The sequence below is a fragment of the Scleropages formosus genome, chromosome 13 (assembly GCF_900964775.1).
Source record: "Scleropages formosus chromosome 13, fSclFor1.1, whole genome shotgun sequence".
NCBI classification, from domain to species: domain Eukaryota; kingdom Metazoa; phylum Chordata; class Actinopteri; order Osteoglossiformes; family Osteoglossidae; genus Scleropages; species Scleropages formosus.
In genome coordinates, this window is record NC_041818.1 from 22,856,296 (window position 1) to 22,878,944 (window position 22,649).

Genomic DNA, 22,649 nt, shown 5'->3' on the forward strand with positions numbered 1-22,649 from the left:
CGTTTCCGCTCTATGGCCTCTTTTTCACTCTACTACTTCCTCGCGACTCCTTCTCCGCGTAGCAGTATGCAAATGAAAGAAAAGACTGGGTTGCCGCCTCCTGCTGTTCTCGCACGTCACGACTGCGTCAAAGACTCCTTTTGTGTAGGACATAATATATAGCGACTAAAAAAATTATTCGACGCGTAATACAAATGCATGAAACGCATTGATCCGCAAGCACATTTTTGAAGTTTCTTTTTTTTTCCTCCTGAGTACGATTCTGATAGGTCGCTAAATGATTGGCTACTTTTAAGGCCGTTGGTGTCACATGTGTTGAAGCCACGCCCCTTGTTTCCTACCCAAGCAGTCCGTAGAGGGACGTGAACCGTAACTAGAAACGTTGGTTATTCCTTCGCGTACGCGGAGGTTTACTGCCCGTTTAGTTACCTCAGACCGGGACGACCATCCTTCCGAGCTCATGAAGACTCTTTCCGCAGAGAGTACTCGGTCATCTCGTTTTTAAACTCGTTTTCTTTTTCTTCCTTTTAATTTTTAAATCGAACGCGACTAGCTCGTTGAGAGCCGTCCACCGCGGCTGCGAAGCGGCAACTGAGTGACTGTGTGTGTGTGTGTGTCTGACGGAGAAACTCCAGACCCGGGGGAGAGGCACTAGCTCAACTGAGCCGCCCGTTTTCGAGTCAGTGACCATGGGGAGCGGGACACCCTCCTTCCTGGGGCTCCTGTGTGCGCTGCTCACCCTGCGTCCCGGCTCCGGCTTCTACCTTCCGGGTTTGGCGCCTGTGAGCTTCTGTCCGGCGGGCTCGTCAAGCAGTGACTGTCAGGTGATGATCCCCGCGCGCGACCCTCTCTGACTCTCTCTCCTCTCCTCCCCACCGCGGCTGATCACAGGAGCGGGCGCGAGCCGGCGCTCCCCGCGCACCCCGTCGCGCGGCACGGGGTAACCGAGAGTACAGCTGACTGAGGCGGCTCGGAACTCGAGTGGCTCCGCTGCCGCCCGGCCGCGCTGCGCACACGACTCGCCGACCAGGAAGTTGCGCTCTTTTGTTCAGCACGGTGAATTTGTTTAGAAGAAGCCGGTCAATTTGGAGGCACAAGTTCCTGGACTAGTTTGTCCCGTCACACCGAGCGAGTTCGTGTGCAGCGCAGGCAGCGCGGGCTCGGCGCGGACACGTTCCAGGCACCGAGCTTCTCTCTGCGCTGACTGAGCTTCCTTCTCACTTTCCTTCATCTTTCATTGTCATTGACTGAATTGAAACTGTTCGAATGGGTAAATCACCGTTAATTGCCATATCTTAAGTTAAGAGTCTTTGCCCATAATGCTTAATAATATCATCATGGCGTGTTACAGTAGTAATACAGAAGTGACAATATGAGGACGGTAGGTGGCGCAGTGGTTAGAACTCTTCTAGTACCTTGATGAAGATGCTTATTCTGAACTGATACAGTAAAATTTACTGCGCTGTGTAAATGCTTGTTTGCTTATGTATCTTAATATTATTTAAATAAATGGTAGGAGGGTATCAGGATTTGTCTATCCTGTGTTTTATATACCTACTTGAACGATGAACCTCGGTGCAGGAAGTGGTAGGTAGCAAACTAGGTTTACTTTAGAGTCACATGCCTGCAGCTCCCTCTTTCTCTTAATTTAATGTATAAATTGTACTTTTGATGAGATGTACGTTGCTTTGGACAAAAGCGTCTGCTAAATGAATAAATGCAAATTAAAGGTGAATAATATCAATAATACATTCTTTGGTTGCAGTAGGATATGTTCTACATTGGGCTTCCATGTCATTGCTTCCCCCTGTTTGTCTTCCAGGTTAACATCCAGCTGTTTGTGAACCGCCTGGACTCTATCGAGTCTGTGCTGCCTTATGAGTATGACTTGTGAGTACCCGCACCTTTGCGCGTCACCGTGATCGTGAACTGCGGCTTCATCCGCGAGCTTTGCAGTAGTTGAAAGCTGTGTGCGCGCACGCTGATTTCTTTTTCCAGCTTTGACTTCTGCAAGGATGATCAAGAGAAGAGGCCTTCAGAGAACCTTGGGCAGGTGCTCTTCGGTGAGAGAATCGAGACGTCGCCTTACAAGGTACCGGGGTTCTCTCATCTGCTTGACGTCTAAAGTGTCTTATAGCCATGCTGGTACTTTCATTCATACACACACTGATGCTTGCTGTGGTATGAATGTGCATTTTCTTCAATGAGAATCATGCTTGCCTGGTTTTTCTGGTTTGGTTATGTTAGACATTATGTGCTCATAGATCACACTGGTATTTCAAGGATTTGTTTTAGATTTTTCAGCTTCAGTACTGTATCCGTTTAAGGGTGTGTGTCTGAACTGCAGTTGGTTGACAGCTTCTTTATGGAGTCCTAAGCAGAGGAGCTCCCTGTATGAAATAGCTGTTTGGTCCTCTTTGAATCATCGGGGGGATGCAGCAATTGCTTTGTGTTCCACTTTTGTATCAGTTCTTTAAGTTTCAGTTTAAAATGCATTTTTAAATGTCAAGATTGTACTTACATTCTGTTATCATTTTTTTTAATTTTATGTTGCGCATAGAATGAAATCTTTCATACGTGTACTTTAAAGTGGTATGCTTTTTTTTAATACAACTTTTTTGCAATTCCAGTTCTCTTTCATGAAAACTGAGACTTGTGCAAAGGTTTGCACGAAATCCTATGATGTCAGCAAGCAAGAAGAAAGGACAAAGCTGGAGTTCCTTAAGAAAGGAATGCAACTAAACTACCAGCACCACTGGTGAGTAGCACACATGCTGATGCAGCCGTGACAACTGAAATAGTTGCCAGTGGGCTCAGTTACCCATTCCCAGATTTTCATGCGAGAGTAATGGATAAGAAATACTTATTCAATTATCTGAAGCTTTTTTCCAGAGTGGAGTACAGTGTTAAGTTTTTACTCTCTCTGGTTACAGTGATTTATACAGCTGGATAATTCTTAATTTATCAGTTCATCTTAAGTACCTTGATCAGCAGTGCTACAGCCAGATGAGGGACTCAAACCTACAATCTTCTGATAGCAAGGTGATAGCCCCAAACACTATTCCTCCTGCTGCTGCTTAACTTAAACTTGTCATTGGTGTAAGGAACTTGCACACGCTACATGTACGTGTACTCTACAGGTACATGGTGAATAAGGTGTGTGGGCTGGTAACACTATATAGTATCCATTGGACATCATTTTGGAGAAAAGCATTTGCTGAATAAATAAATGTAAATGTACATAGTTAAGGTGCTGGGCTTGTCTCTCAGAGGCTGCAAGTTCAAACCTCTTTATACCTAGTCTTGCTGTTAAGCCCTTGAATAAGCACTTTAAAGTATTTTGCTCAAAAATATTGATGTCTGTCAAAATAATGGCACATGTTGTCACTTCTTATCCTCCTTGGCTGGATGTCGTGTCGGTTTTTGTCACACAATAAATGACAAAACTAGTGTGTTTCCTCCTCTTATAAAGGCCAGAAGTGAAGACTTCAGAGTTAGTGTTTAAATGTCAAACTATTTAAGCCGCTTTGGATTATTAATACCAGTGCGCTAATTTTACTTCCTTCCACTTTTTTCCACACATTGTATGACACACTTTTGAGACCATGAATGGAAAGCTGTTGATGGAAAAACAGCCTCCACCCGACTCCTCTTGTTTTGTCCCAGGAATACATCACCCTTATCTGGATTGTTTACTGGCATTATCATCACACAGTGAAATATAGACACGTTGAGTGTCGTGTGCTGGGTTTGTTCCAGGATTGTGGACAACATGCCCGTTACCTGGTGCTACACCGTAGAAGACAATCAGAAGTACTGCAACCCCGGCTTCCCCATTGGCTGTTATGTGGATGGCAACGGTCACCCGAAAGACGCTTGTGTAATCAATGTGAGTGTTGGATCACAGTACACTGAGGAGGCATGAAGTTGTATCTGCTGGTTTCGCAAAAGGGCTCATTCAATGACTTGAGACCATGATCTCTGTTTAGGCTGCATCACAGACCTGCTCTGACCAGCAGTGCCGTAAGGCCCGAGTGATGCCAGGAGTAATAATTATATAACTGGCGTAGTTTTGCCAGACAGTTTGTCTCCCTTGGCTCACTGCTGTACCAGTGCTTCCTGGCATTTGCAGTGCTGTGTGAGCTGCAGAATGTAAAATTATTTTTTTAAATTTAGCTGGCACTTTTCCCCCTAAGGTGACTTGTATCTTAATATATAAATGTCATATTACAATTATTTACCATTTTATGGAGCAGTTATTTTTATATGACCATTTTGTGTTCAAGCATGCTTGAGCCAGGATTCAAAGCAGGGTTCTTCAAGTGCCATTCCTCTAACTTCTGTGCTACTTTCTGACCCATAAAATTACCAGTTTGGATGAGAGTGACTTTATGGGCAGTCGAGCAAAATTACCGAGCTTACATGTGGCACAGCGAGTAGCACTGCTGTCTCTCAGTGCCTGAGGACGTGGGTTCATTCCCTGCTCAGTCTGTGTGGAGTTTGCATGTTTTCCCCGTGTCTGCGTGGGTTTCCTTGAGGTGTTCCGGTTTCCTCCCACACTCCAAAGACATGCTGTTCAGGTTCCCCATAGTGTGTGAGTGACACAGAGAGTGTGTGTTCCACTGTATGAATGAGTGACCCAGTGTAAGTAGTGTATCTAGCAGTGTAAGTCACCTTGGTGAATAAGGTCTGTGGGCTGATAACACTACATAGAGTTCACCGGAAGTTGCTTTGGAGAAAGCATGTGCTAAATAAAGAATTGGAAATGTAAACATATAGTACTATAAAATGGTGACTGTGATGATGGTTAGAAAAATTGTAATAATTTGCAAGATTGAGCTGGAGCAAGAGGGCAAGTCTGACTGGTGTGTTGTTTTGCAGGCCCAGTTCAATGAGAAGAACACCTTTTATGTTTTCAACCACGTTGACATCACCATCACTTATCACAGCGGAGAAGGTGAGGGCTGGACTGGGGCCCGGCTAGTGGCAGCCACCCTGGAGCCCAGGAGGTAATGCTTGGAGTCAGTTCAAGAGCTCTGTTAGCTTCTGGTGTGTGTCTGTTTTAAGCATCCAACATATCTGAAGGGTGGAATAATTTGTGTTTACTTGTAGCGTGTTTACTTTTTTGGCCATGTGATGAAACTCATGAGATTGACTTAACACAGTTTTGATGATTGCTTTGGCAGGTGCCAAATTTTTTTTCCCACTTTAGAGGCTTGTACACAGAGGCTAATAATATAGGACTAATGAAATTAACAAATTAAAATTTTTAATTAGTGGATTTTTAATTAAAATTCTGTATCGATAGGGAGTCTTCTTTCCGTTGGTGACAGTTTGTGTGTCTCTGTGTGTTTGTTCATGTTCCAGGTACCCCAGGTTTTCCTCTTTTTGAAATCATGTCAGATAATGTCTGACTACCTATAGGGTATCGTCAGTACCATACACTGTGTGGTCAGTGACAGTGTTACTGAACTGTATTGGACAGTATTGTGTCTGTACTGCATTAACATTTCAGTAAAACTGCAGTAATTAACCTCTTTGGCCAAACAATGTGTTGTACTGAAATCATGGCCTAATAAAATTTCTTCTAATAAGTAAAATGTATTTCCATTTAAAGGAGAGACTGCAGTGATTGAGTCAGCCTTCTGTACTCGCATGTCAGAGTCATGACTGTTTCCCCTATTCTTACAGTTCTTAATTATGGCCAGTTCTGATTCCAGATCAACAGGTTTCTGTGGTCTTTAGAGAAGCGTCTGTCATTGCTTGTTTAAGAGAAGGAACTGTAAATGATTTCTAAGAGAGTTACACATGGAACATGAGCATGCGAGACACTTTTCAAAAATTGAAGAGTTTTTTTTTAATGTATTTTTTTTTATTTATTTATTTATGGGAGGGCTATGATGGGTATACAGCTATAAAAGCAGAGGGTAGGACAGTGCTATAAGTTTCTGAAGTTTGTCCTTTGTTGGTCTCATTGGCAGCTACAAACACGAAGATGAAAACAAGCCAGTGTGTGAGGGAGAACCCATGAGCATTCCAGGGATCACCAACAGCAACGTGAAAATCACCTACTCCTACTCTGTTACCTTCACGGTACCACACCTCCGGGGTTTGGCCAGCATGCAAATCTTAGCTTAATCTCTACTGTCAACACCGGAACCTGAGTCATCATTTGAACCAGCACTCACGTCACCTATTGCATTAGATGTACATCAGTCATCACTTAAATGTTTTATTGTTGCTTGATTATTAAGAGATGTTCCACATCACCACCAAGCTGAAAATGTTGAATTTTTTTGTTACATAAGAAAATCATTTACTGTAGGTGTAGCGGTTATATTTACTTGGTGTATTGAAAAAAGTTCCTTTTCAATATTTGTAGAAAAACAACAACATCAAGTGGGCCTCCAGGTGGGACTACATCCTTGTGTCCATGCCCCACACCAATATCCAGTGGTTCAGGTAGGTACTTTGCTTTGTTTCTGCTTTGACTAAGTCATCTCAGCTATAGGGAGCATGTGTCTGAAGGTTTATGATGAAAGCAGTGTAAACGTGCTCTGTAAATATTTAATTTGTGAAAAGAGGAGAAGTGTTCAGAAATAGTTCTGGGATGAACTGTGCCCAGGTTTACTCAAGGTGGTGATCTGGTATCTATAGACAAGAAGCAAGTGCTAAAAAGACAGTTGCTCGTTCAAGCCTGCAAAGTGATGAATTTAAGTCTTCGAACAGCTAAGGAGAGCATGGTGGCTTGGTTTTAAGTGAAAATGTAGTTAAGCAGGTTTTGACAGAGATGTGTAGGCTGGTACACTAAAATATATGCACACAACTGTAAATCTCCCTGTTCACCATGGGGCCTCAAGCTCTGCTGGAGAAACCACCTTCACAATACGGTATTAGTTATCCCCCGTATAGGTGTAACATACAGTACCAGTGGGAAAAGTGAGTCTCCTACAAACACTGTGTTATGGCAGTTCAGTTCCTCAAACATATATTTGCAGTTCTTGTGCATCAGTTCTCAGAGATGTAGGACACTTTTGGGTTATCTTGCTTTCACTCTTCTGTGCAGTTTGTCCCGTTCAAATATTTCTCAAGTTGCTCAGGTGGACTCTCACTTTTGACTGGCTGTGTACATCACCTCTGAGCTCTGTACCTTTTTTGTCTTGCGTACGGCCCCAGTTTTCCTGATATGAGTAATTTGACACATCACTGAACTGGTTTTCAGCTCTCCCAGTTTGTATGTCACTGTAAACACAGGAACTTATTTTGTAGAGTTGAGAAACCTATATGGTCTGGATCTTGCTTTGGGTTTTTTATACCTTTTATGTGACGTTATATGATGAAACCATGGTGAACAGTTGTAATAACGGGTTAAGTCATTATTCAGGGTGTATGATTAACTTGTGATATCAAACTATTCTTATTCACTCATCCTTTGCTTTGTTTACTGAAAGCTGTTTGTTCTGTTTTTTTTTTCCCCTGGACTGACACTTAACTAAAGTTGTCCCCCCTCCCCCTTTTTGCTTAGCATCATGAACTCCCTGGTCATTGTGCTGTTCCTGTCTGGGATGGTGGCCATGATCATGCTGAGGACTCTACATAAGGACATTGCGCGGTACAACCAGGTGGACCAGGTAGACACTCAAACTGTGTCACGTAATGTTTGTCCTTCTAATGACTCAATCAGCACAAACTGCTTTGGAATTTATTGATGGTTGGGATGGTTGATCCCATGATCAAGGGCCACAGTTGAAAGTGCAAGCATTCAAAGTTTCACCAAAATGAGGGGCATTGTTTAGAGAATACCTCTTTGCATTGTGGATCTATGAAGGCAGTTTTAGAGAATCTGCAAGTGAATGTTGTTTTGGAAGTGGAAACATGGCATTAGTCTTCAGGCAAATCTGGTACCGATAACGGGTTTCAGTTGACAATTAAAATAAACGTGTCTTGTTTTCCCTCTAACGCTGGCTCTTTTTTTTTTTTTTTTGTACTTGTGATGTTCACAGGCAGACTTGCTAAAGGTACCTCCATCAACTGCGAACCCTTCCATTTGCTATGTAAGCCTGTTGGTGGTAGTGCACCGCAGCTTTACCCTGTGCTTGATGTGGTGAATGATTGTGTTGTTTTCTGTCTAACCAGACCTGTTTCTTTAATGGGAGCCACACCGTTCTGTTGGTGCAGCAGATTCTGGTGTAGAAGCCAGAGCTGCACATTGATCTGATTAGTCACCTCGTACTCTTTTTGGGATTTGTCAATAAAGAGTAATAAATTTTGCTCCTAACCCTGTATTGGTTGTTGGTGATTCCTGTAGTCTTCATGCGAGTCCTACATCAGACTTTTCAGTGGATATCAACTTGACCTCACAAGAGTTAATCTTACTGGGGAAGGTGGTGCCGCAAGACCAGCTCACCCTGTTGTTGGGCATTGGTTCCAGCCTTGTGATGTGGTTTGCGTTCTCATGCTTCTGGTTCTTAATTGGCCACAGGAGGAAGCACAGGAGGAGTCTGGCTGGAAGCAGGTACATGGGGATGTGTTCCGACCACCCAGGAACGGGATGGTTCTCTCTGTATTCCTCGGGCAGGGCGCTCAGATCTTCATCATGACCTTCATCACTCTCTGTGAGTTGCCCTCCCCCGTCAGCACATGCACGCATGTCAAAAGTCTTGTTGTAAATCAAGGGGATTCTCAGTTTGTCTCCTCAAAGACCAGTGGAGGCTGTAGTTGTCGAAACGGCTTTCGGGTTAGATTATGTATAACTTCTTCCTGAGATACGGGGCATAGCTACGTGGTGGCCGTGGGTGGCCGATGCCACCCCTGACTGAAGCTCGATCACCCCTCTGGCCACCCCTGTTGCGCAAAGCACCCTGACCACACTGACAGGTGATTTTTTTTTTTCACTGCTCAAACTTGTACGACTCACATGCTGTTCCATGCGGCGTTATTAAGCTGAAGAGCTGCGAACCGCCTGCACGGCACAAACCTCTGTGTAGGAGGGAGGAGTAGGAGCGGGAAAATTCAATTTCGGTACTGTTACTCCAGCGAGGTCCAGCACAAGTGAGCAACGCAATGTTGTTTACCTACATTTCACTACCATTTCGTGAAAGTTTGTTAAAGTTGAGGTACTGCGATGTTTCATCATGACAAACAAATGTTAGCTTACCATGTCCCATAACTTAGCTAATAGGCTAATTAGCTAAAGTTACTGCTGCTAGCTAATTTTTAAATGTTACCACACATAATGCTACCACATCATAATACACTTACGTTATGAGTCTGTCACTGTTTTTATTAAGTAGCTATTCAGTTTAATGCTAAAGTGTTTCTTGATGCGTTTGTCTAAACTGTAGAGAGCAAAAGGAAAGCAGGGGAAGATTATGAAGATTTTTTTTTTTTCTTTTCTTTTCTTCGAACTGAGGACTAGTAGCAGTAAAACTGAAAATGACAGAGGCAGGGAAATGAACGCTATAGAGTGGGGAAAAAGCAGGGGAAATGTGTGCTGCTAAGAGAGACGAGGAGGAAGCAGAAATAGTCAGAGAGGGAGCGTGTGGAGAAGCTCTACAGACAACACACAACAGACCAGAATCAGCTGTGTAGGTTACATCAGTTGTATCTGCAAACAAAAAAAAAAAAAAAAAATTCCAATACCCAATTTGCATCATTAGCATCTAAATATATAAATAATACAGAATAAGGATCGTATTAAATGATATTATGTTTTTACAGACATTTCTAAGTACTGCCACTGTAATTTCTTGTGTACATTTGTAATAAATTCTAAAGAATTTATAGAATTTCTCTCTGTAGAATTTGCTTTTGGTACAGCATGTCGCAGTCAGTCTTTTTTTTTTTTTTTTTTGGGCACCCTAATGAAATTACTGGGTCTTACTTGACCACTCCTGGAAAAAAGTTCTGGCTACACCCCTTGCTGAGATGTATACATTTTTCATTGTTATACCCAGTACACTTATTACCTTCTGCTTCCTCTCTTAGTTTTGGCCTGCTTAGGTTTCCTGTCTCCTGCCAATCGAGGAGCTCTGATGACATGTGCCGTGGTTTTGTGGGTTCTGCTGGGCACCCCGGCAGGTTATGTGTCAGCACGAATGTATAAAAGTGAGTACAGTCCTGAAGTGGGACCTTCTTGAGTCAAGACCTTGTTGTTCGGTCAAGGTCAAGCATTGGCAGCGGGTAGCAGTCTGTAGGTCCCTGGTTCAATTTAGACCCATGGTGTACTAATTATTGATGGGAATAATGAAAACTCAGCTGTTGCTGTTGTTGCCCAGTGAGATTGAAGGTCATATTGGGCAAAGATTGCCATTAAATTGAAGTTTGTCAAAGTATTCTGCTGTGAAATTTCTAGTCCAACATATCTTTGGGGAAAAAAAGAGAACGTAAGACTTATGTTTTTTTTAATATATATTTCTGTCTCTTGCCATTTTAGCTTTTGGTGGAGAAAAATGGAAGACCAATGTTCTACTGACAGCACTGTTATGCCCAGGGTATGTAGTTATTTTTTTTAAACTCTCAAATCTGGTCAAGAACATGGTTAGCTTTTTGTCAGGGAAATTCACATATTATATTTTCTGTCATTTGTATCTTTTAGTGTAGACACAACAGTATGCGGATGCTGGGGCTTGTCCTTGTATTCTCCTGATCTCCCATGTAGTAACTTAACCATTCCACTTTCTGTCCCCTACCCCAGCATCATATTTGCCGATTTCTTTGTCATGAACCTGATCCTGTGGGTGGAGGGCTCCTCGGCAGCAATCCCTTTTGGTACGCTGGTGGCGGTGCTGGCCCTGTGGTTCGGCATCTCTGTGCCCCTCACCTTTGTGGGAGCTTACTTCGGCTTCAAGAAGCAGGTTTGCGCTTTACCACTTCTGCCTAACTGCATGTCATGAACAAAGGGTTTCCCTGCAAATCTCTTGAGATAAGTTTGTGATTCAGTAGACAGTACAAGTCTAGCAGACTTTATCTAGTTAGAAAGCATTTTACAGGCTGTTTTGCCAGCGCTGGTCAAGTAACATGGTCAAGGGTTAAGCAGAAGTTTTCTGCTCCTCGACCTTATGACCCCACCCGAGTTCCACTTTGCATTGGACTGTTGGTTTGGGTGGCTGAGACTTTCAGTTATCTGACGACAAGGTGCACAGCTGGGTTTCAGCTATGTGATGCCATCGCAACTACATGCAAAGTTAGTTTCATATATGGTGGGAGTTCTGTTGTTAATGGTAGAGAGGTGTGCTCAAAACCACAGAAAAGCTGAATGCCTTGATCCGTTCACCTGAATGGCTCCCACCCCTCTGCATGCTTCCTGCAGGCCATAGAGCACCCAGTGCGGACCAATCAAATTCCTCGCCAGATTCCTGAACAGTCATTCTTCACCAAGCCCCTGCCTGGGATCATCATGGGTGGCATCCTGCCCTTTGGGTGCATTTTCATCCAGCTGTTCTTCATTCTCAACAGTATCTGGTAGGCAAAGAGTGATCGAGTGCAGCTTTCTTGCATGTGGGACTCCGTGTGAAGGAAGTAGTGTGCTCACGGTTCACCCGGCTGGTTTCCTTATCCCGTAGGTCCCACCAGATGTACTACATGTTTGGGTTCCTGTTCCTGGTATTTATCATCTTGGTCATCACCTGCTCTGAGGCTACGGTGCTGCTCTGCTACTTCCACCTGTGTGCTGAGGTGAGAAGAGTGTGTGTATCATGTCAATGACTCTTTTAGAAGCTTGTTTGAGTGTCTGTTCATAAAACAAGCTTTTTATCAGTGCAACAGCAGTTTAGCCCTTTGTGGTTTTACGTCAACATTTATTTTATCTTCTATACTTTATTTCTATATATCGTAAACATCTGTGAGGCAGATTATTCAAATGTCCTAAAAATGTGCAAAAAGCTTTGAGAAGTATTGTAGAGGAAGACTAAACTCTTGTGGCCAGTTAGGTAAAATACTTTTGTTGGTTCAGCCAAAGAGCAACACTCAATATTGGGACAGAACAGTGGTAGGAAATCAAAGTGCTTCCACAGACCTCTGGTAAAAGCAGGTACTTATGTGTGGATTTTAAATTAAAAAAAAAAAAAAAAACCTCTGTAACCAGGGCATGATTTCAGCATATTCACCAATTCAATTCGGGACAAAACAAACAATCCAACGAGTGCAACGGAAACAGGTCCATGGCTTGCCTCTAATCAAGCCACTCGAAGTCCTACACTACGAAAAAGCACAGAGAGGCTGAGATAAAGCACTTTTCAACACCTCAGCCTAAAATATAAAGAGCTACTTTGTAAGGCAAGGTGTTGTCCAGTAGCAGACAGGGATTGAATGCAGGTGTGTTCTGGTGCTGGTGTCAACAAAAATAAGGATGTTACAAGAGCATCATCATTCCAGAGCTTTCCACAAATTTCCAAGCTCTTCCAGGAAGAACAACCAGTAGTATTGCATCGGTCAGTACATATGGTGACCGAATTGCTCAAGATTCTATTTCTAATCCCGTTTCCCAGGACTACCACTGGTGGTGGAGGTCCTTCCTCACCAGCAGCTTCACAGCATTTTACCTGCTGGTCTATGCCGTGCACTACTTCTTCTCCAAGCTTCAGATCATTGGTGCAGCTAGCACCATCCTTTACTTTGGCTACACCATGATCATGGTGCTCATCTTCTTCCTCTTCACAGGTAAGTGGCAGCACACTGTTCCAGTGTCATATGTAATGGCCCCAATTCTCTTACGGGTGTATTATTGGCCCTCCTGTTTCATTGGGAGGAGTCTTGGATCCTTTGGCACTATACTCTAAACTCATTTGTAGGGGTCTTCCTGTATGGACGCATTTCCTGCAAAAAAAAAAAAAAACGCTTTCCTGAACTATGCTGCAAGAAGCAGGGCAATCCTGGAAATCTCTGGAAACACCACAAAATGTATTCTACAGCTTCTTATATGTGAAGTTTCTCACACTAGTAATTTATAAATAACAAAACTCACCATAGTGGCTTTGTGGGGGGTTTTTTTTTTTTTTTTTTTTTTGTTTTTCGTTTTTCAGACTCCATGGTTCTGGTGTTCTTCGTTTTACCTCCAGCGTGAACTTTGGTTGAATTCATGAACAGGTGTTTGTTTTCTTACTTGTGTTCTTTTGTTTCAGATATATTCAGCTAGTCAGTTTTTTCATGAATCCAGCACCACCGTAAACTGTTTTCTGACCTGCCCTGATGAGTTCTTGTTTGACTTTTGACAGAACGAAAGTCTTAAGAGCTCATTATGTTTTACATGTTTAAGGAAAGCAGGATTTGAACTGACAAGTACTGTGAGTAGTGAAGAGTGTAGGAAACGGACAATCTGTGAAGCGAGTTGCCAGTGGGAAGTGCAGCAGGATTGTTCAAATGGTGGAATGTTGACCCGCCAGGGTGTGTACATGCAGTCCAGCTGCTCTTTTGTTGGTTTTTGCTAGTGGCAGCTAGCCGTGTAGAGGAACTGCAAAGGTGGGTGTAACTGGGGGATGTTGGGTTTGGAGTGGGTGAGGCAGTTCATGACCCTGGCATCCTCCTAGGTGCAGTTTGATACACCTTTTGTACCTTGAGTGAAGGTGTGGTTTGAAATACTTCATGTTGTGGCTGAATGGGAGAGGACCAGTTTGCCTTCTAGGTAAGAGTTCTTAACTAGCTTTATAAGCCCGTAAAATTTTCCCTGACATTGTAAATCTTTGGTAAAGATTTTCCTTCTCTCACCTAAATTACCCTTTGAAGACTTCCCCTGAATTTATGGATGTAAAGTTGTGGGCAAAAATATTTCTTCCTAAGCGTTTTGTCTCTAATTCCTTTTACTGTTAATACTGCTTTGGATAAAAGTGTCAGATAAATGTAAATGAGAAAAGAAATGGCACTGACACCCCTGACTCCTACTTGGTAGAACAGACTTCAAAATAACTGCAGTCAAGTGCTTTGAAGGGTTTTCTCCCAACTGCTGTTTTCAGATCTTTACATGGGTTTTCAGTGGGTTTTTGGTCTGGACTCACTGCTGACCACTTCAGAAAAGTCCAGCATTTTGTCTTGAACCATTCCTGGTCATTTTTTGAAGTGTTTTGGGGTCACTGTTGTGCTTGAAGACCCTTGACCTTCAACAAAGACCCAGCTTTCTGACAGCATGTATGATGGTGCTCCAAAATGCCTTGGCATTCTCTTGATTTCACGATGCCAAACACACATTCAAGGCACCCACTGGCAGAGGCAGCAAAGCAACTCCAAAACATCATTGAACCCCCTCCACGTTTCACTGTAGGGAAGGTGTTGTTCTCTTTGAAGGCTTTATTTCGATTTCTGTAAACACAGAGATGGTGTGCTTGACCAGAAAGCCCTAGTTGGCCTCGTCAGTCCCCGGGACATTCTCCTCAAATGATTCTGGCGCATTCAGGTGCGTTTTGGCAAATTGCAGTTGAGGTTTCTTATGCTCACCATATAGCAGTGGGTCTCGCACATGCGTCACGCTTTGCCATATGCACAATCAAACCCGTGCAGATCCTTTCACACACGGTCCCTTGTATCCAAGCTCAGCAGACTGACTGTGGGGGTGGTGTGCTCTCAATTTTGGCTCCTGGCTCTGACTGATGTAAACTACCACCTGGCGTTAGCTGCAGAAACCATCCAAGCTTTTGTTCAAAATGCACGGCTTGTAAGTTTCACCCATTTTTTATATTTTGCCAATACAGTCAGATAACTAGCGACACACAATTCATAGCACAGATGCGTCACGGCCCCTGGGCTGCGATCAGTTAGGTATGGGCTCAAATCTGGCTCAGTCTCTGCAGTGTTTCCATGTTTTCCTGGTTTTATTGGCTTGCTCCAGATGCAACGGTTTCCACCCACAGTCATCCATGTTATCAACGTGAGAGTGCTCTGTCATGGACTGGTATCCTGTCTGCCTCACGCCCTATGCTTTTGGGATAGGCTCCAGACTCCTGCGACCCTGCATTTGACAAGCAGTTGATGGATGGTTGGGTACCCCTCATCACCTGCTGCTGGAAAATGTTGCTCAAGGGTTCAACATTACTTGCCCTCCTACTAAAACCTGCAGCTTTTAGGTGGCAGGCTGAGGTGTTACCTACTACACCTGCTTCACTAGAGACTGTGGTGGAACAGGTGCTTTAGGTCACGGTAGAACTGACTGAAGTTGTAGCTGGTGGTGACAGTCCTCACACATACAGACCCTCCAACTCAACACCCTTTTGCCAGAGTTAGCCTTTCCATTTTTATCTAGCTCTGGTTAGACGAGGAATTTCTGGGTGCCCTGGATGCATTTGTTGCCATTGGTTACAGTCGATGCACAAGAGTCTCACTACTGCTTTATGGAAACGTCCTCACTGTGTCACTGGAAATGTATCGCTGTGCACGCAGCGAGTGTTGGCAATAACGTAAAAATGTATTTTGAGCATACACCACCCTTTCTTCTATGTATTCCTAAGGAGGGCCTAAATAAATTTAAATTCCATCCCTCCCTTACCAACAACCACTTGACCAGTGAAGGGCTATTGTGGTCCAGAGCCTATCCTGGAAGCCCAGAATATAAGGCAGGTTATACTCTGGGTGGGACATCAGTCCACCACAGGGCAATTGCACACATGCAGACACATACACTAAGGCAGTTTAATGTCACCAGTTTACCTGAAACGTCTTCAGACTTTAGGAGGGAAACTGTCCTGAACATGGGGAGAACATGCAAACGCCACACAGACTAAGTTGGAATCAAACCCAGAAGTCCAGTAGATGTGAGACACCAGCCCTTCCTGTCGTTCCAGCATGCTGCCCCATGTATAAATACATGTTAATTCATAGGTTTATGGATATTTCCAAGCAAGTGATGAGTGAAACTGACATGGAAACAGCCTTCTGTGGTTCCATCCTGCATCACACACCAACATAACTTTATGCCCAGTGATTGGAGTCTCACTCTGTTACAAGTTTTTTTGTTTTTTTTTTTGGGAACAAGTCCAAGGACAGGCTGCATTGAACCATTCTGATTATGAGTTTCTACCCCAACAGTGGCAGCTGTGGATTTTTTTTTTTTCCTGTATTCAGTGATAAAACAAGAAAAAAACACTTTCATAGATGGCAAAAAGTTACTTGCATATCCACTGTTGCACCAGATGCACCTAAAGCCTTTCCCCACCATTGTTCTCCTCCCTTTTTGCGGCATGAAAAATGTCTCTAGCAGTACACTTGAACCATTACATATTTAACACAAGAAGATGAGTAAATAAAGAACACAGTATTCTATCCCCCCCCCCCCCCCTCTTTCTTCCACTCCCCTCTTGTTCTCCTTAGTTGAACTTTCAGTTTGTAGCTCTTAGGCTTCTCCTCCCTTGGGACCCTTCCAGAATTCATGTTATCTGAGGTTGTGTATCACTGAAAAACAGCTGTGAATGTTCAGAAAACAGGATCTTCCCGTTTTGCCTGAAATGGTCCAGCTGGTGGGGTCTCCGCCCTCCAGAGAAAGACACTCTGCAGTGGCGGTGCTTCCGGAAGGACCTGCCGTTCCACATCTCGTTATCATTAGTGACCGTCCAGTGTTGTCCAACAGCTGAGTGTGACTGTGCTTCTTCACTCCTCCTCTCCCTCCATAGGCACCATCGGCTTCTTTGCCTGCTTCTGGTTCGTCAGCAAGATCTACAGTGTGGTCAAGGTGGACTAGCCTCGGGGGACTGCATTGCTGCGCCTTCCCCCCGCCCGCAGTTTTTCCCAGGGACGGACGACTCGGCCGGAGGAAGGCTCCGCGGGGCTGCGGGGGGCCCTTTTACCTTTCCGACGCCAGGTTTGGGAAGCCGATGGCAAAACTGTGACCGCTAGCACTCCCCCCCCCCCCCTTCTTTAAAAACACCATGTACAAGAGCAGAGCACGGAAAGGTGGGACCCGCATGTATTTTTACGTGTGGAAAAGGAAAACTTCTCATTATGTTTTGTTGCTGTTAATATAATTGTTGCTGTTTTTTGCAGTTACTGTTACTGTTTGATTTGTGATAATTTGACTTGTACAAAAGATGGCGGGTTTGAGCTGTGTGTGCACGCGTGTGTGTGTGCGCGCGTGTGTGTGTGCGCGCGCGTGTGTGTGTGTGTGTACACTCCAAAGATTTCTCTGCTTTTTTCAGGCAGCCGTGTGGGGATGGGGTCGAGTTCGAGGTTACGGAACTCTGTAATCACTAAGCATCTTACGTTGAAGGACTTCTGTGGGTTTTTTGTGCATTGAAGGGTTTTCAAGATATGTATAGAATTCTTGCTTTATGTTCTTGAAAATTCCTGAGTCCTTTTGTAATTAATTTATGCATATGCTTTACTGTAGACTTTATCCCTCCAAAATTTTATAGCTCTTCACATATGAAGACACTCCGTTCTTCTCTTAAAATTGTCTTCAAAAATGGCTTTATTTTGTCATTTTCTGCTTGTCATTTTCACTTAACTCTGCTAAAATATTGGTTAATATGAAGAGTAATAAACGGCACACTTGATTAAGAGGCACGTCCTTTTGATGGAGTGTTTAAATATTGGAATTGACCCCTTTTTTTTTTTTTTTTTTGCATTGTTCATAGTTTTTGCCTTTGGATTAACCTGCAATGTGTGGATCCCAGGCAAACCTGAATATGCATCTAAAATCACACTTAGCGGTGACACGGAAACACTGCTGTCCTTGTGTAGTCTGGTGTATTCCTTTGTACTACATCTTGTCAGTTAAAATAATGTAGCTTTGCAGAACAGTTAAACTCACATATGGTTTATTCAGGTGTACAAAAACATTGTTGAAACACTGCTGAAAATGATTAAGAAAGGAACACCGCACAGTATAAATATTACATAGTCTTAGTTACAATAGTATATAAAACATCATAGTTCTTATGTACTACCATAAAATAAATATCACATAAGAAATAACATCAGTACGATATTAAATGGAATACTGAGAGTTACAAATGTTCCTTTTGCTTTTCTCCTGATTGTCTTCTGATAGAACTAAAAATGTACATTTTGCCAAGTTCCTTACAGTACTCTTTACTTTGTATTTCACTACAATAGTTTTATTTGCTATGCGGTCACTCAGTTTCATCTTGTCAAACAGGAACAAAACACGAGTCAAACAGCTTCTGAATGGCACTGAGAACGAATCGCAGCAGAGAATCACTGTTCAAACAACAGTCCGTCTTGACTCAAATACAATTAAATATTCATGGTCTTTAAAATGATACAGAACTTGAACTGTTTTATTGTTCAGGGTGCCCTGTCTGTGGGACTGTTCGGGCTGTGTGCGGGGTTCATGCAGAAATGTACATTTTTATTACTTTATAGACATTTTGAGCATCCTCGTGAAGGTGGGGTCTTCAGAAAGAGTCACGTGGCCAAACGTCTTTCCTGCATGAACCTCTATATCGATTCACATTTTGGTTTGCGCTTAAAAGCTGACGCTTTTTGAGGCTGAGATGTAAGACAGATGTGGGGAAAAAGACGCAGCTGCAAGTGAAGCTGCATCTTTGACAACACACACATTGTCTGAAACCGCTTATCCCAAGCAGGGTCACAGCGAACCAGAGCCTAACCTGGCAACACAGGGCGTAAGGCTGGAGGGGGAAGGGACACACCCAGGATGGGACGCCAGTCCATCACAAGGCACCCCAAGCAGGACTCAAGCCCACCACGCTACTGCACCCCCTTCTTTGACAACATGGTCACACAATTTCATCCATCATTTGTGGTCCCCAAAGATGACTTTCTGCCACTGTGTAAAAATACATTAGAGGTGGGAATTATAGGCACAAAATGACGTGCGTGTGCGTGTGTCCGTCTGCGTGTGTCCGTCTGCCTGCCCACCGGTGCACATCAGTGTGGTTTTAAGCGGTGTATATAATATTAACACCGACCGCGGCTGAAAATTGACACAAAATCTTTCTTTCCACATCATGTGACAAGTAAAGCTGCCCTTTTATATTCTTGTAAACCATGGTAAGAAATTGCATTCTTTACTGGTGCCCCATGGGAAAATAAATGAAATACCTGAACTTTAAACTAATTTCATGAATGATTCCCACACGCTGCCCTTTTACAGAATCAGTTTCCCCCCCCCCAATTTTCATCAACCCCTAGTCTAGGATCATGGTGACGAGGAGCCTATCCCAGAAGCATACGGCATAAGGCAGGATAGGCCCTGGACAGGCCGCTAGTCTATTGCAGGACCGTTCAAAGTCACTAATTCACTCAAGCTGTCTTTGCACTGTGGGAGGGGACTAGAGCATCCATGGAAACTCAGGTGGACATGGAGAATACATGCAAACTCCATGCTAACTGAGCTGGATTCAAACCCACAGCCCAGCATCTCTGAGATGGATTTTTTAAAAAAAATATTTAGCATCATTTTGCCAAGATCCTTGGGTGACCTGCACATTCTGGCTGAATGTGACTTTGAGCACACACTGGTGGTGCCTGTGTGGAGCCACGTGGCCAGTACCAGGGGTTGAGCAGCCTTTGAGAGAGAGAGAGAGCGAGAGAGGTGTGTGTGTGTATCACATTAGCATAACACGTTATCCCTGGAGTCGGTAGGAACTGAGGAAATGCATCCCGTGATATTGTAGGTTATACCAAGATGGCAATGCTGTCAAGTACCGTGTTTACCAGGAACACCGACCGACGGGCCACACGCCTCACTTGCTGTGGACGGTGAGTTCCTTCTCCGAGCTGATGCTGAGGGAGGTGGTCTCCTTGCGGCTGTCCCTGGACCTCCTCTCGGCGGGAGACGACGAGGTGGTGCCCTCTTCCCAGGTGCGCAAGGGGCAGACCCGGGGGGCCGCGCCGGGCACGTGCAGGCGCCCGGAGCGACCGTCCGTCGCCGCGGAGCCGGAGTCGAGGGCGGAGCCCCGCGGCGGGCGGTGTCGGCGGTCCTGCCTGCAAAGGAGGGGTCCGCAGAGCAGAGCGGCGAACTCCTTGCGCACGCTCCGGTGCATGTAGCCATAGATGTAGGGGTGCACGCAGCACTGCAGGAAGAAGAGGACGAGGGCCAACGAGGCGAGCCAGGGCGGCACGGCGGAATGCGAGTGCGCCGCCACCGTACCCACCACGCTGTAGGGTCCCATGCTCAGCACGTAGGAGGCCATGATGATGAAGACGACCCGTGCCGCCTTGCAGTGGTACTGAAAGCCTCTGTGCTTCGCCCGGGGCCGATTCCCAGCAGAAACGGGCCCATCCCGGGGCGGCGGCGGCGGCGGCTGCTGGGGGGCGGGACAGGGGACAGCGGTGGCAGTGGTGGCGTTGGGATCCTGCTGGTGACCGCTGTGGATCGGGTGCACCAGGGCATTCTGCCTCCTGGCCGCCCGGAACACCATCCAGTAACAGGCCAGCATGATGGCGGCGGGGAGCCAGAACGAGAGGGCGGACAGCAGGGCCGAGTAGGACGCGCTGGAGGACCAGAGGACGGCGCAGGCGCCGTGGCGACGGTCGAAGCCGATGGCGCCCCACCCGTAGAGCGGCGGCGTGCTCTGCAGCACGCTCACCAGCCAGGTCCCTGCGATGAGGTTGGTGCCCAGGTGCGGGGTCATGCGCGTCGGGTAGGACAGCGGGTGGATGATGGCCAGGTAGCGGTCCACCGACACCACGATGATGGTGTTGACGCCGGCGAAGGCGAACAGGTGCATGAGCACCACCAGCACCTGGCACAGGCGGCCGTCCAGCGGCCACACGCTGGGCACGGCGGCGGCGACGGCGAAGGGCATCACGAGCACCGTCTGCAGCAGGTCGGCCAGCAGCAGGTTGAGCACGAAGCGGTTGGCCACGTGCAGCAGCTGCGGCTTGCGCTGGAACACCAGCAGCACCAGGACGTTGCCGAAGAGCGACGTGCACATGATGGCCGAGATGAGCGCCATCTTCACCGCGCTGTCGAGGAGGGAGGACGGGGGCGGGGCGCCCGGGTCCCAGGGCCCGGCGCTGGAGTTACCGCCCGCGTCGGAGGGCGGGGAGCTCGGCATGCTGGGGGGGAGCCGCAGGCCGGCCGGGCGGGCCCTCGGACCCGCTGGCGCTCCGCAGAGCTAGGGGACAGTGGCATGAAGAAACGGGAGCTCCGCAACAGCTCCGCTCAACTCGCTGCTCTCTTGTTCACTGCTCTCTCTTGGGGGGGGGTTGGGCTCCTTGGCAGGCAGGCAGGCCGAGGAAGGAGCCGCCGAGGGGCCATTTAACAAGGAGCCTCGCCGCACCGCACCGGTCACATCGCTACCGCACACGTTACCGCGGTACGAATGCGCCGCGGACGTCAGCGTGGCAAGCGCGCGCCGGAGTAAGCCTTTTCCCGCGACGTCGTCTCCGCGAGCCTGGATGCGGCACGCGACACGCACGCGCTCGGAGACACCGATCTGTCAAAATGTCGCCGACGTCCGTGAAGCGGGGATCCGGAGGCGCGCGTTCGCTCAGCTCGCGCCGGAAAAACGTCAAAGGAGCACGAGCTTACAAAACGGTCTCGGTACCTCGAGCGGCCGTCACACCCGCATCGGCACCAGCATCGTCACCATCAGCAGCATCAGCAGCAGCAGCAGCATCCTCATCTTCCTCCTCATCCTCCTCCTTCTCCTTCCCTCCGTCGCGCCGCGTCCGACTGGAACGCCGCGGGCTGCGCGCTCCCGCTCGGCGGCGCGCTCCCGCTGCCACAGCGCTTCCTCTGTGGGATGTGGCTCTGCGTGGATGTGGATGTGGATGTGGTGTTTTTCCGTGTGTCCAGACGAACAGCATCCAGGCACATAAAACAAAATAAAGCAAAAATAAAATAGGAAAAAGGAAAGGGAGGCGAATGATTTTTAGACACCGAATGGTGTTCAGAGCCCAGTGCAGTGTTGTTGGATCCACACCCTTCGGTGTTTGTGTGTGTGAGACCTTGGGTCACACAGGGGCCACAAGTTCAGCCAAGTTCAAGTGTGGTAATTCACCCCAGCCGGTGCAGTAAAAAGACCCGCTTGACTACAGGGACCCGTAACTGTGAAACTCCACAGAGCGGCGCTCCGTCAGTGTCTCGTGTCGTATTTATGGTCATGAAGATGGAGCGCATTTGTGGCCACGAAGCAGCGGTGAAGTCGCAGACATCGCAGCACGGAACGGATGTGTGTGAGGTGGAGAAGCAAGAGAGCAGAAAGTACAAACCACGCGGCATCTCCAGCCCCATCTAGTGGATCAGATCTTCAGCTTCATATTTCCTACATCATGCAGTGATATCCGCACATCCAGCTTGTCCGATGGAGGGTCGCGGTGGTCGGGAGCCTGTCCTGGAGATATAGGATGTGCGGAAGGGAACAGGATGCAAGTCCAGTCACACACCCTGTTCTCCCTCTCTCTCTCTCACACACACACACACACACACACACACACACACACACACACAGAAAGTGTCACGAGTTACCATGAGACACACAGGTTCAACCAAATTGACTCGGACTGAATGAGACTCGAACAGACAAATGGATACGCAAGCAGAGCAACAGAAACAGATAAAGCGGCAAACTGAAAAAACGGACAAACAGAAAACACAAACATATAAACAAACAATCAGACAGACAAACGTGAACCGAGAGAAACACGGATAAAAGGGGAAACTGACAATCAAAGAGATAAACAGACAAACATACAATCATAAAAACAAACAGAAACAGATAGAGACAAACAGACAA

The 22,649-nt window shown here is 46.1% G+C and overlaps 2 protein-coding genes across 4 annotated transcripts; one reads left to right on the forward strand and one right to left on the reverse strand.

Moving 5' to 3' along the window:
* The first annotated feature begins 29 nt into the window (after positions 1-29).
* tm9sf5 (transmembrane 9 superfamily protein member 5) lies at positions 30-17,519 on the forward strand. Of its 3 annotated transcripts, none has more exons than XM_018733408.2 (18): positions 30-824; positions 1,823-1,890; positions 1,999-2,092; positions 2,631-2,758; positions 3,760-3,889; positions 4,882-5,009; positions 5,982-6,093; positions 6,383-6,462; positions 7,526-7,631; positions 8,004-8,054; positions 8,483-8,615; positions 9,988-10,107; positions 10,436-10,493; positions 10,697-10,856; positions 11,312-11,463; positions 11,565-11,676; positions 12,489-12,660; positions 16,593-17,519. In XM_018733408.2, the coding sequence occupies exons 1-18, from the start codon at positions 690-692 to the stop codon at positions 16,658-16,660; spliced, it is 2,007 nt and encodes a 668-aa protein (XP_018588924.1). In that variant the 5' UTR covers positions 30-689; the 3' UTR covers positions 16,661-17,519. The 3 variants fall into 3 exon arrangements, with proteins under 3 accessions (XP_018588924.1, XP_018588925.1, XP_018588926.1); XM_018733409.2 differs by having other exon boundaries at positions 8,004-8,018; positions 16,593-16,660; XM_018733410.2 differs by lacking the exon at positions 8,004-8,054 and having other exon boundaries at positions 16,593-16,660.
* A 1,150-nt stretch (positions 17,520-18,669) lies between these two features.
* Positions 18,670-21,465, reverse strand: gpr101 (G protein-coupled receptor 101). The gene has a single exon (XM_029257625.1). The coding sequence runs from the start codon at positions 20,964-20,966 to the stop codon at positions 19,650-19,652; it is 1,317 nt and encodes a 438-aa protein (XP_029113458.1). The 5' UTR covers positions 20,967-21,465; the 3' UTR covers positions 18,670-19,649.
* Between the last annotated feature and the right edge of the window lie 1,184 nt (positions 21,466-22,649).